Source organism: Prionailurus viverrinus, chromosome F2, assembly GCF_022837055.1.
Source record: "Prionailurus viverrinus isolate Anna chromosome F2, UM_Priviv_1.0, whole genome shotgun sequence".
Taxonomy (NCBI): domain Eukaryota; kingdom Metazoa; phylum Chordata; class Mammalia; order Carnivora; family Felidae; genus Prionailurus; species Prionailurus viverrinus.
The window spans coordinates 67,859,117-67,873,413 of NC_062578.1; the positions used below are offsets into that span (position 1 = coordinate 67,859,117).

The following is a 14,297-nucleotide window of genomic DNA, read 5'->3' on the forward strand; positions in this document are numbered from 1 at the left end:
TCCCTGATCACAGAAATTTCTCTGTGAGAGTATCTGCGGGCCTGGTGTTAGCAGCACACGTGGCAAGAGGCAGGCGGCTTTCGGGGCGCCTGGGTGGCACAGTCGGTTAAGCGTCCGACTTCAGCCAGGTCACGATCTCGCGGTCTGGGAGTTCGAGCCCCGCGTCGGGCTCTGGGCTGATGGCTCAGAGCCTGGAGCCTGTTTCCGATTCTGTGTCTCCCTCTCTCTCTGCCCCTCCCCTGTTCATGCTCTGTCTCTCTCTGTCCCAAAAATAAATAAACGTTGAAAAAAAAATTAAAAAAAAAAAAAAAAAAGAGGCAGGCGGCTTTCAACAACTACAGGCAGCAGAGGCTGAGCTGTTTGTTTCCGAGGTGAACAGTAAACAGGACGTTGAGAAGCGTCACACACCGTCTGGGTGTTCTGTCTGCGCTGTGTCTCCAGTTCTAACAAGTATGCGCTCTGGTAACTCAGAGTGCAAAAACCAGAAAACCGAACACAGCCCCGCGGTCCAAACAAGCAGAACCCACAACGGGAAGCACTGGAAGGGCCGGAATAAACAACCCAGCCTGGGATTACCAAGGGTGTGGTTTCTGCTCCTGGCAAGAGAGTCTTGTCAGATTTCACAGACCCTGACAGCTAATGAGGTAGTCAGGACCGTGACTGCTCTACGCTAGAATTACTTGACAACGAACGTTCCGACAGACAGAGGGGAGTGTGCCAGAGGAAATCACTGCCGCTGGGGATAATTACCATAATTTTTGCTTCCCCCGACCCCACCCCCCCACCCCACCAATCAGCCAGAAGAGGGCATTTGGGGACTGGCAGTAAAGCCCACAGCAGCTGCACTCCAGCAAGCTGAAGGCCGATGCTGTCAGTGCCGCATGATTTTTGACTGAAGCTAAAACTAGAAGAAAGAAGAGAGAACTCGTGCAGCTTTGTTTTGTGTTAGTGAGATAGTTCTCTTTGTTAGCAAAATGAAAACCCAACAGGTTTGTCAAACGCACACACACACACACACACACACACACACACACACAGCCCATAAGTGATGACAAGGAACCAACCAACATTTTCATGATGTAGCATCTTAAGTCTGAAATTACTGCTCTGTGTTTACTACCCGAGGTCAAATATGAAACCACACACACACACACACACACACACACACACACACACACACACGTGTGTGTGTGTTTGGGGACATAACCAGACACAGACCAGGCAGATCCACCCTGCTCTTTCCTCTCACTGCTAAATTCGCAAGAAGTGGAAATCTACTTGGCTTTGAAAAGTCAAAGAGAGGGGCGCCTGGGTGGCGCAGTCGGTTAAGCGTCCGACTTCAGCCAGGTCACGATCTCGCGGTCCATGAGTTCAAGCCCCACGTCAGGCTCTGGGCTGATGGCTCGGAGCCTGGAGCCTGTTTCCGATTCTGTGTCTCCCTCTCTCTCTGCCCCTCCCCCGTTCATGCTCTGTTTCTCTCTGTCCCAAAAATAAATAAACGTTGAAAAGTCAAAGAGAAAGGTCAGTAGGTTGCGTACATCAAGAAGGGTTAGTGATGCGTGATGAAGTTGCCATCCTTCAAAAAGAGAATACGCTTTGCAGTCAGCAGGCCAAGAATGGTCTTCTAACAGAAAACCGCTAGAGAACAATTTTGCAGATGGCAGACATTTCCGGAGGATTCTCGCTGCAGGTGAGTAGGAGCAGAGCCCAGCTTTACTTACCTGCAGACACTAGACTTGCGGGACATGGTGGTGCTGGGAGAAGAGGGTGGCGTCTGGTACGACCAACTATAATCAGAACCTTTCAAGTCCAGAATCACCTAAGGGGACAGAGCCAAGTGGGTAGGTGAGGTGCTGAGAAGGGAAACATCATCCATCAAATCTTTAACCTGTATGGGGCGCCTGGGTGGCGCAGTCGGTTAAGCGTCCGACTTCAGCCAGGTCACGATCTCGCGGTCCGTGAGTTCGAGCCCCGCGTCGGGCTCTGGGCTGATGGCTCGGAGCCTGGAGCCTGTTTCCGATTCTGTGTCTCCCTCTCTCTCTGCCCCTCCCCCGTTCATGCTCTGTCTCTGTCCCAAAAATAAATAAATGTTAAAAAAATTAAAAAAAAAAATCTTTAACCTGTATCATCAAAATGCTGTCATCATCGAGGGGTGGGGGTTAACGTACAAAATGTTGTTAACGTCCTTTCTTCAGTTAAAGAAAAACAGTACCAATCCATCAATGTCATAATCCTTTTTCTGAGACAAGCAAAAATATAAAAAATTGGAAGGGGGGAGGGGACCATGAAATGTCAGTCTAGAGGGAGAGGGAGAGATTTACAGCTACAGATTAACGATTTACAGGAGTCAGGTATACTCAAGGCCAGAATTTATAGGATTCTTGTCTCATAGTACCACAAATTCAATGACGGTGTTAGGATTTGTTGGTCTTGCACGTTAGCCGCCTGATATTCAGTGGGTCACTTCTGGCCCTGAGATTTTAAAACCTGACAGAATCAAGAGCAAGCCAGTTTGTTCGCAGTTACTTCTACATCTGGCTCTCCTGCTTGACAAATAGCTATTTGAATGTGAGGTCTACCTTTCATTCATGTAGTAGATTCTCAATAAATGTCGATTCACGGAGCAAACGCGTGCCTGCTGTGATTTGACAAAAGCAATTTCATAGAATGGAAAACGTAAACTCTTGTGTTTGTCCTCTGAGTTGGTTCTCCAGGGAGGCAATGAAAATTTTATACAAAGGGCAAAAGCCAGCATGTGATTCATCAGCTGTCCCCCCATATACGGTCCTTCCCACTTGATACGTTAATGTCATATGAACCAAATGAATAAGCACGAAAGATGTCATCTTTTCTGTAAAAGAGATCCTGTTTTAATCAATCAGAATGGGAGAAATTCAGTGAGAAGGTTCACAAGGATGACCAAAACACATCACTATCATGTTCCTGTGAGAGTTTATTTCTAGAGGACAGGTGAACACAGTGGTTAAGGCCAGGCATGGGCTCTCGACTGCTGGGTTCAAATCCCACTTCTACCACTAATTAGCTAGATGAACCTGGTTAAAGGACTATCTCTCAGTGCCTCAGTGTCCTGCTCTGTAAAGTGGGAATAATACTGAAGATTAGCTGAGGAAGTCTATGTAAAGCGCTTAGAACATACATGGCACACAGCAAGTGCTCTATAATGGCTAGCGACGATGGTTACTGTATTTCACCATATAGTGAAACACAGATAGGACTTTAAATGAGATGCCTCCGGGAACTCTCGAGACCTTGAACCTTTATGTCTTTGGTTTGCTCTCCCGAGTGCCCACAGCTCCTACCTGTTCACTTGAGGAGGGCAATTTGTGAGGGTCCATGGTCAGGCTTTTCAGATCTTCTGAGATGGTCTGAAGGTGAGTTATTTCCCCTAGCATGGAGATTTCTTCTTCCTGAAGGAAAGTAATCCACAACGTGTCATCATGAGTGATTCATTCATGGTCTTGGCTCAACTGTTTTTATTAGGGTTACTGTCTAACCCTTTCAACTTTCCAGAAAAGTCACCACGAGACTGGTACATCTTGGCTAAAGCCCTTTCTTTTGGGAACCAGAAAGGGAAAAAGGAATCTGCCATAATTATGGAGTGACCTGTCCCACCCAGACAGTGGTGAGCAAGTCAAAGAAGACACGTGGCCTTCCTCATGGTGCCTGGGGGGGGGGGGGGGAGGGGGGGGGAAGCTGCCACATCTTCCCGGATGGTCAGCCTGCATCTTCTCATGGAGTCCTGCAGCATAGCCCCTCCATAGGCCGAGGCCCTCTGAGCTCACTCAGCTTCGATGGTTGACACGATTTGGAACAATTTTGGTCCAGATCTGATAACAGCTCTTGGTGACAGCACATGTGTGTGCAATAAAGTTAACTATCCCCTCCCCCTTCTTTCTTATTTTTTCCCCACCTACTTGATAGAAAGTCACAGCAAGTGAGATACGGGCAGGAGACTGTGGAAGAAAGTCATTCACTTCACCCAAGTACCAAGCTGGGACTGCAGGCCTCGGCAAGAACGAGCCATGGGCTGGGGCGCCTGGGTGGCGCAGTCGGTTGAGTGTCCGACTTCAGCCAGGTCACGATCTCGCGGTCCGGGAGTTCGAGCCCCGCGTCAGGCTCTGGGCTGATGGCTCGGAGCCTGGAGCCTGTTTCTGATTCTGTGTCTCCCTCTCTCTCTCTGCCCCTCCCCCGTTCATGCTCTGTCTCTCTCTGTCCCAAAAATAAATAAACGTTGAAAAAAAAAATTAAAAAAAAAAAAAAAAAGAACGAGCCATGGAAAAGTTCTGTGCTCAGACGAACGACTCCTACTTGGGCATTTTGCTAGGGCTGAGGGAAGTGAGCTGGGGTCGTTGTGTCAGCTTCAAGAATGCCTACAGCAAAAGTCCTCAATTATGGCATGCAAATGATTTACTTAAAAAAATAAGTCTTGGGGCGCCTGGGTGGCGCAGTCGGTTAAGCGTCCGACTTCAGCCAGGTCACGATCTCGCGGTCCGTGAGTTCGAGCCCCACGTCAGGCTCTGGGCTGATGGCTCGGAGCCTGGAGCCTGTTTCCGATTCTGTGTCTCCCTCTCTCTCTGCCCCTCCCCCGTTCATGCTCTGTCTCTCTCTGTCCCAAAAATAAATAAAAACGTTGAAAAAAAATTTCTTTAAAAAAATAAGTCTTGGGGCACCTGGGTGGCTCAGTCGGTTAAGCGTCCCACTTCGGCTCAGGTCATGATCTCGTGGTCCGTGAGTTCGAGCCCCGCATCGGGCTCTGTGCTGACAGCTCAGAGCCTGGAGCCTATTTCGGATTCTGTGTCTCCCTCTCTCTCTGACCCTCTCCCGTTCATGCTCTGTCTCTGTCTCATAAATAAATAAATGTTAAAAAAAAAAAAAAGTCTTGCAGGGGGCACCTGGGTGGCTCAGTAGGTTAAGTGTCTGGCTTTGGCTCAGGTCATGATCTCACGGTCTGTGGGTTTAAGCCCCACATAGGGCTCTGCGCTGGTGGTTTGGAGTCTACTTGGGATTCTCTCACTCCTTCTCTCTGCCCCTTCCTCTCTGTCTCTGTGTCTCTCTCAAAATAAATAAATAAACTTAAAAAAAAAAATCTAGGACGTCTGGGTGGCTCAGGTGGCTAAGCGTCTGACTCTTTGATTTCAGCCCAGGTCATGATTCCAGGATCATAATCATGGGATTGAACCTTACATTGGGCTCTGTGGTGTGGGCATGGAGCCTGCTTGAGATTCTCTCTTCCTCCCTTCCCCACCCTTCGCCAACTCATGTGCTCTCTCTCTCTCAAAAACAAACAAAAACAAAAACAAAAACAAAAACAAAAACAAAAAAAGATTCTCTATCTGCCCCTTTCCCTGCTCATGTGTTTGCTCTTTCTCTCAAAAATAAATAAATAAATAAGTATGAATTGATTTGTTGAGGCTCCTCCCATATTAACCTCATGGTCACTCACTGGTGTTGAACCTAGCCACTGGGTCTCAAAATCACCTGAAAGGCTTGTTTAAAACACAGATGACTGGGGATCACTTAAGTGTCCAACTCTTGATTTCAGCTCATGTCATGGTCTCAAGGTTCAGGAGTTCAAGCCCCACATTGGGTTCTGCACTGGGTGTGGGGCCTGTTTGGGATTCTCTCTCTCCCTCTCTCTGTCCCTCCCCTGCTTGCTCATTCTCTCTCAAAATAAATAAATAAACTAAAAATAATTTTTAAAAAACCACACAGATGCCTGGGTCCCCACCCCTAAAGGCTTGATTTGGTAGGATTTGGATTCAGTAAGGTCTGGGTTGGGCTCAAGAAGCCGCATTTGTAACCAATTCCCAGGTGACACTGCTGGCCAGGCGATCACACTTTAAGAACCACTCTGCAGGGCCTTCTAGACTTGGGGGGGAAAAGAGTAAGTCAACAACTCGGGCTAAGAACTGTGCACCAGGAGTGGGCCATGTGGCCATCGGCAACTCATGGAGAATCACTGCTCTACAGAAGTGATTCCACCATCATGATCCCTGATACACAGCCGACTCCTGACGACTCAGTGATGGTTGGATAAATAAAGGAAAGTCTCCTCCTCACCAGCAGGGTAAGCCTTCCAGAGCTTTCCACTGACTTACAATCACGGGCCTCAGCATAGAGATGAAGGTACAGAATCGGCCGCGTTCTTCAATCAGTGCTTTCCGGACTGCCTGCTTTTCGGTCTCTTCCAACAAGAGATACTTGTCATTGACATCTTGGAGAGCGCTGTCCAACTGAGGCTGGATGTCACCTCTCCCTGTAAACGAAACAAAGCCCCAAGCGTGGCTTGCTGAAACACCAGCTTCTGGAACAAATGCCCTTCCTCCCTCGAGTCCTTGCTGGAGTGGAAACCGCAAGTTGCCAGGACTTAAAACAATGACTCAGTTATACTCAGGACTGAAGGTAGCTGTTTGTCTAGTACCGGCCATTTCCAGTTTCCGGTGCCCAAAGGGCACGTTTATCCTCGTGACAAGGAAGATTTCCTGGGGTGACTCCTCCTGACTTGCCTTCTTGCCTTACGTAACCCCCTATGGAGACTTCTGCCAACAAAACCCCAGGATGTGGCAGCCAGACAGTATTCTTTCTTTGTAGAACATTCTGAAGAGGCCAAGGGATGAACAAGGTGAGGGCCTGTGGATGTTGCCCAAAATGGGCAAAAAGTGGCTTTGCTGGGTCAACCTCAATCAAAGAGCCTCTGTTTGGACAGAAGTTTCTGTCTCTGAAGACAAAGATGGCAAGTATCAACTGTCCTGGCCATGGCGTGGGGGTGGGGGTGGGGGGCGCCTGAGAATCCCTGGCAGTCAGCTTAACTCCCTGGTGGAGTCCTGAATGTTCTTATAAAACAAGCCCAGTAACAAACTGACCCACAGTCAGGTCTCTGCTGGTGCAAGTCTAAAGGGAGGGTCAGTGCTGAGCCTGACCCACGTGCGGTAATCGTCTGGCCACATCCAGACCCCAGTTACGATGACACAACCCCTTCTAGAGTTTAAGACAGAGCGTTAACCTTTCAAACTAAAACTTTATAAAATAGTTAGCAAACCATGTCCATAAATAAAGTTTAATTAGAACGCAGAGATGCCCACTTGTTCATATACTGTCTCTACTTGTTCTTGCTATAACTGAAGAATGCAATTGTTGCACCACATACTGTATGGCCCCTGGGCCAAGAATATTTACAACGGGATTCTTTAGAGAAAAGGTTCGCTGTGCTAGAAGAGAAACACTGGCACCACGACAGAAGGAGAGGCTACTGCAAATCTGATTTGTAGATGGGGACAAGGGGGTGACCAGCTGAGAGCCCAGCTCACAGGCTTCCATACTGGTCTCCCTACGCAGGGGCTTCACCTATCACCTGAACCAGGAAATGTTTTCTAAACTCCTTCAGAGCAGGGACTTGGAACTCTCCCAGCCCAGCCCCTGGTACAATGTCATGTGTGTATACAGCAAGTGCTCAATAAATGTCCGATCATTTTCAACACAGAATGCTAGACATGGAAGGGGCCTTTGGGGCTATCCAACCTGTTTCCACTTCGGCAGAGGCTGAGAGAGACTTGTCCAGCGCTGTTCAGTGAAAGGTGGGGGATCCAGGGCAGAGCCCACACAGCCTGACCCCTCTAGGGCTGGACTCGTTCTCCTCTGTCTCACTGCCTCGAGCCACATGAAGGAATCAGCAAGGGGCCTGAGCAGTCACCGTTTAGCCCTCTCTAAAATGATGTGTCCCACTCTTGATCTCACAGTCCGTGAATTTAAGCCCCAAGTGGGGCTCTGAGCTGACAGTGCAGAACCTGCTTAGAATTTCTCTCTCCTTCTCACTCTGTCCCTCTCTCACTCAGGCATGCACACACGTTCTCTCTCTCCAAATAAATAAATCAACTTAAAAAATTTTTAAATGATGTAGAGAACATTAAATGCAATGTGTTATTTGGTTTGAAAAAGGAAAGGGTCAGGGGAAAATTGCCTTGAAAGTAGGAACATGTTCCATATTTTCTCTCATAAGCAGATGAGAAAGCTTAATATGGAGCAAGAGGTTGACCCAGGCTTCAAGAACATCCCACCAGAAAAGGTCTTTGGATTTAATGAGGGAAACATCACTTCCTGGGCAGGGACTGAGCTGTAAGTTGGCACACAAAAAGAAAGTCCTGCCTAGTCAAAGGTCACCCCTGAAAACGCCTTGGATGGCTGGCGAAGTACACGCTGCATGCAGGACTCTCGCGAGTCAAGCCAGTACAAGTTCCGGACGGCTACAGCAGGCAGCACTGAGTTCCGTGCAGGGATTTTATTCAGTGATTCCATGATGGGAGAGTTTGCATCTGTCCAAGGTGACCCTTCACCCATTCCTCCATTTAGTCAATGTCTACCCTCAGGATAATTATAACATCTCCTGCAGGTTTCCCAGCTGCCTCCCCAAGGATGCAGGGCGCCACCGCCCCCCACCCCCCCTACGTGAACCTGGCCTCAGACCATGGGTTTCTCGAGTCTGCAGTAGATGGGAAACCTGTGAGAGCCAGGGACCGTCTAGGGAGGGGACAAGTGCACCCCACTGAGGACACCCACCGTCTGCAACTCAAGCTCTAGGAGGGAAGGCTGGGGCATCAGCAGCCCTATGAGAACCGGGGGCTTTCTATTAAATTGCTGGTTTGGGGCGCCTAGGTGGCTCAGTTGGTTAAGCATCCAACTCTTGATTTCAGCTCAGGCTCATGATCTCACAGTTTATGAGATCGAGTCCTATGTCGGGCTCTGTGCCAACAGCACAGAGGCTGTTTGGGATTCTCTCTCTCTGTCCCTCTGCCCCTCCTCTGCTGGCGTGTGCACACACACTTTCACTCTCTCTCTCTCAAAATAAACAAATACATAAGCATTTAAAAATTATTGGTTTGTGCAACTGAATCCACATACACCTAAGGCACACCTGACACAAGCCTCTGGTAGAGAAGCTCCAGGAGGCTGAAAACACTCTCTTTTGTTCTGCAACCTGCAAAACTGCTTGGTCTGTCCCCAGCCCTGCCGGGGGAGGCAGAGTGACTTCAGGCTGGTCTAGGGCCTCCTCACGTCTCTCCATCTCCTCTATGATGTTCTAACAGAACGTGAAGGGCCCCAGCCATCAGAATGTTCTCAATTCCTGGGGAGGGTGGAGGGGCGTCAGGAAGATAGATTAAAACCCACAACGTTTGACCAAACCCACTTGGATGTGCTTCGATTACGGCAGCAATGTCTTTTCATATCAGCCTCTAATTATAAGAAATTAGGAGAACGTGTATCTTCCCTTCCTTTCACAAAGTATAAGGCACGTTTCTATCTGTAATTAATCACACTGACTTTAGAAAACATACCCACATAGGAATGAAAAGTGACGGGAACCAAGTGTCATCTAATCTGGTAAATATAAATTTAAATTATTCTATAATTATAGCAAAGTTATCTTAAATATGTATTATATTGTAATTAAAGGACTTGCAAATTGTAGTATTCTAAAATAAGTATAATCTGTAGAGACTGCTATAATTATAGGCACAGTGAGTACATTTCCATTCAGGATATATCATAACCTAAAAACACGATGTTTATTTCTTAAATTCACCAATATAACATATAATTATATTTATAAAGAAAAAAAACTGCAGGAGAAATTATTCCATGTCCCAGTTGGATGCACTAGCTTTAAGATTCAATCCAGAGTTGCAGGAGTACTGATTCAGTGTACAAGAGTTCATCCATTTGGCTCCCCCAGCACAGCTGGCCGCTCGAGTTCCCACTGGACTTGACCCCAGCCTCTCGTTCCACTCTGCAATGGCCACCCTCACTGGGTCACCTCGATCTCTCGTCTGGAGAGCTGCAATGTCCCCCAATTTGTCACCTAACATGCTGGCCCAGAGCAGTGCCAGACTCTTGCAAAAGGCCAAGTACCACTTCTCAACACTGCCCAGCGCTTTCAGGAAAAGTCCAATGTCATCAACATCGCCTGCCCTGCAAGGCATGCGTGGGTCAGCCCACCCACCGGCAGCCTCTGAGATTCTTCCCGGGCCACTCTCTCTCCTCCCCGCACCCCACAGACCCTTCTCCAGAGTCCAGGGTCTGGCTGCATCCAATCCTCATACACGCTCTCCTCCCCCTCCACAGCCACCTAGGGCCTGTTCATCTGGCAACTCTCTGTCCTTCAGGAAATCCCTTCCGGAACTCTCCCGTTAGATTGGGGTTTCCTTCCTTGATCTCAGAAGTGCCCTCCATGGATCCCACAGGACATTCCTCCCAGTACAAATTCCATCTTTATTTCTTGAGTTCTTCGACTGAGGTCAGTCTGCCCTACTGATCGGGAACCCCACGAACGTTTCTGCTCCGCGCTGTACCTTCTTACCGAGCACACAGGCGCTCAACACGTGCGAATGAACGAGGCACTGGTAGGGTAACTTGGCCCGAGTTTGCTGAACGGGCTTGACCATCCTGCCCTTAAATGGCCTAACATTATGAAACACAAATCCCGGGACCCAGGACTGCCAGGCAGCCACAAGAAAGGAGAGGAGTGCCTTCAGGGGACTTTCCAGACAAAATTCCCGAGTGAAGAGTTGCTTGTGACCTTTTCTCTAAACCTAAGTCACCTCAGTCTTGAGAACTGTCTTCCCACTGCCAGTTTCCAGGTCTTGGTTGTATTCACGCCGCAGAATTCCAACGAACAACACCCAGGAGGCTTTTACTCCCCCAGAATTCAGAAGATTATTTTCTTTACGGAAAATGCTGCGGGGACAAAGCACCATTAATGGGCACAGTGTCACGGGGCAAAGCAGCATCCCTAAAAGAAAAAGGATTTCATTTTTCATTTTAATTAAGTAGGGAGAGATTACAAAGTGGTCTGGAATGATATGAAGATGCCATATCTTGCAAACATTTATATTCTGTTTTCCTTAATCTTTATGTAAACGTTTAAGGCAGGAATTAATGCCCCCCATTGAGAGAAGGGAAAACCGAGACTAAGGGAGGCTACGTGGCTTGCATGGAGCCACTGAGCCAGGAATAGGCCCTGCCACCCTCCACCCGGAGGTCTTTCCTGTTCAGGGGCCGCGCTCTCTGTACTTCATGCTCACGGCAAACATAAACCCTGGGAACAAGTCGCCAGGAGCTAAATGTTCAATGTCCCCAACAGCCCAAAGCAAAAACCCAGTCCACTGTGAATCGCATTATCTGGAACCTCCCAGCCTTCTCATCACACCCTGCAGCCCACGCCTGAGCCCTGGGGCTGGACCACTCCGGACACATTCTCAGGCAAAGGGCTTTCCCACGGGGAAGAACCAACACACTGGGTCAAGACGGCTGTCAGGAAAACATCCAAGGTCATCTGTTTTTCCTGAGACACAAGTACAGGGAAACAATCAGGATCTAACAAAATGCCTTCCATCTGCCACACACACACACACACACACACACACACACACACACACACACAGTACTTCATTTGGAGGCACCCATTTTTTCTCATTTTTATAGCTCACAAATCGGGGTGCGTCCTGCAATCAATGGTGCGCCAGAGTTCAGTCGGCACCATCTTCTCCCCTCTTTTATCGCGGTCCAGAAAATAATGGTGTGTATCTCATGGCATTCTAGAGTCAATGAAATGAGGGCTACAAATACAGAAACAGACGCGCAAGAAGAGGCTGGAGATGAGAAATGGAATCAGAACTCCCTTTCCCCACCGAAAGGCGGCTGTCCTTGTGATCCCTGTACAGATCTTCTACCCTGATAGCCTGTAGCAGTTTTGGATTGATTCCCCAAAGTGAAAACAAGCAGAAGTCAAAAGAAAGATGGATTCGATCAGACAAGATGGGAGGCGTTTTGACTTAAAAAAATTCTCAAACCAACTCAGTTTCTGTTATTCTTTCAACGTGCTGTGTGCCTCACTGTCCACTCGTCTGTGAGATATACATAATAGTACCCTGCTCACAGGGTTGTTTTCAGACCAAATGAGTTCATTCGCGTGAAGCATGTGGTGATCGCTCGGTACGTGTCAGGTGCTATCAGTGTCTCTGAAGCCATCCTCCCCCAGGCTGGGCACCTCAGGCGGGGGCAGTTTGCTGGGCACACAGGTTGGTTTTTTTTTAATGAGCTTTCAGTTCAATGTCTTCTTTGACGTACAGAAATGCAAATGATCCCATAATCCTTTCACTAAAAGGTGGGGGTTTTGTCTCCAGGATTCGCTGGTCCCTGGACCATCAGCTGCTTAATCAAAGCAAAGACAGCTTAGAGGAAACTAGGAAACACCAGCCCATGCCAACGCGTGGCTCACCACCCATGGCGTGTCAGAACCCTCCTATCTTTGACATGATTCCTCCTCTGTGGTCAAAGAAACACTCTCCCATTCGTCAACCTGGTTGCCTGAAACCTGCATCTTCTTCAACTCCTCTCTCTCTCACATTTCCCCTAAAATGCTCTTTCTCCATCCCTGTGGCCACTTCCCTGAGCCCTGGTCACTGTCATCTCCCGTGTGGATCACAACAGCCACTTGTTAACGGGTATCCTGCTACGTCACTAATCCAAATGCACACGTTCACAGAACCTTCTAGAAGCCAAGGAGCCTTCAAGGGCTTCAGAGTCCTGAAAGTCTTAAGTCTTTAATACAGTAAAAAAAAAATGGCCCTGCTCACCTCCCTGCTCACCTGTGGCTAGTTCTACACCTGAGGGAAGATGCAAGAGCCACGCCTATCCAAGGTAAGGTCTTAAAGGTACAGCGCACTCCTCCATCTTCCCTGGGCATGGGGAGAACCTGAGCCGGGCATCGAGCCCCTGACGGACACCTACCAGGCACCAATCAATATTAAATGGATGAAATGTCAACGAAACCCGCCTTCTGCTTCCAGCCCCACTGATTTTTCTGCGTGCCTCTTCCCGGAAAGTACACTCATCTCTTGTCCCACCCACCCTGTCTCTGTAAGAATTCGATTCAACCTTTAGGAGTCTGCTTGAGTATTTGCCTCCTCCTGGAAGCCTTCACCTCCCCCAAGGAGAATCCAGCCCCAGCGTTTTCTTCATAATGAACTGTACTGTTTGTGTTGCCAGGTCACGGTTGTCGGTAGGACGCCAGAGTGTTGTGTTAGGACAGAAAATATGTATATGTTCGGTCTTTGCCCCAGTTCCTGGCACAGAACTTCCCCAAACCCTTGGAATTTCCAGAATGACAGGTGTGTCTTTGTCATCCTGATGACCCCGGGGGTAGGGGGTTAGATAAGTTCAGGATGGGAGACACTTACAAGGAAAACCAACCACAGGATTAGAGGCTTGAACTTTCAGCCCCAACCCGTGACCTCCAGGGAGGGGAAAGAGGGTGGGGTTACATCACCAATGATTAATCAATCGTGACTACATAACAAGGCTTGGTAAAAACTTGAATAGCCAGTTTCTGGAGGCTTCCTGGGCTGGGGAATATACCAAAGTGTTGGGAGGGTGGTATGCCCAGAGAGGACAGAGCAGCTCTGCACCCTCCCTGACCCCACCACCACCTTATGTATCCCTTCACCTGGGTGCTCGTATGTATCCTTTATAATAAGCCAGCAATCCCAAGTACAGAGCTTCCCTGAGTTCTGTGAGTCGTGTTCATGAATCATCAAACCTGAGGGGAGTCCAGAGGAAATCCCGACTGTGAGGTTAGCCAGGCAGAAGTGTGGGGAGCCTGGGGAACCCCACTCGTGGCAAGTGGCTAAAGTGGGGGCAGTCTTGTGGCACTGAGCCCCTCAGCCTCTGGGACCTATGCCAACTCTGAGTAGTTAGTGTCAGAACTGGGTTTAACTGTAGATGTCAGACAACTGATAGGAGAACATAAATGCCTTTGCCATCCCGGGGACAGCTTGAGGGCAGAGGCTTCCTTTGCTTCCTTAGTTGCCCACAGGGCAAGTGGAGGAGGCACTCACACCCCTCTCCTCAACGTGCTGGCTTCCCAGGGCTCATCCGGAGCCTTCCCAGAGAACGGTTATGAACGAGAGATAGCACACCAGATGTGAACCAATTAGCCCCGTGAAAACCAAGGACGGCTTGCAGCTCTAGAGGGGCAGACCTACCATCCACCTCCCACTCACCGCACCAGCCACTGAATGTTCTCTACATAGATGAAAACCAGATTGTACAAGGAATCAGTTTCTCCAAGCAAGCTGTTCTTTAAATTCTTGGCCTTTTTGCTGGGATTCTGTTGTAACCTCTCCACGCCACCGTAAATACCTCTCCCTCGGCTTCTGAATGTAGCCACTGGGAAGCCAGGTGCTCCACACCGAGATGACAGTCTCACCGTGCAAGAGACAGTT

General features: G+C 48.7%; 1 protein-coding gene across 6 annotated transcripts in view; it reads right to left on the minus strand.

Moving 5' to 3' along the window:
• MTSS1 (MTSS I-BAR domain containing 1) overlaps nt 1–14,297 on the minus strand; it is a 180,105-nt gene that overhangs the window by 25,161 nt on the left and 140,647 nt on the right. For all 6 annotated transcript variants that reach the window (XR_007148522.1, XM_047842091.1, XM_047842090.1 and 3 more), the window contains 3 exons: nt 6,120–6,277; nt 3,321–3,428; nt 1,722–1,819 (listed from right to left, as the gene is read on the minus strand). Coding sequence is in view for 5 of the 6 variants with exons in the window: in XM_047842091.1 (XP_047698047.1) it covers nt 1,722–1,819; nt 3,321–3,428; nt 6,120–6,277 (364 nt within the window). In the remaining variant the exon portion in view is untranslated. The remainder of the gene's footprint in view (nt 1–1,721; nt 1,820–3,320; nt 3,429–6,119; nt 6,278–14,297) is intronic.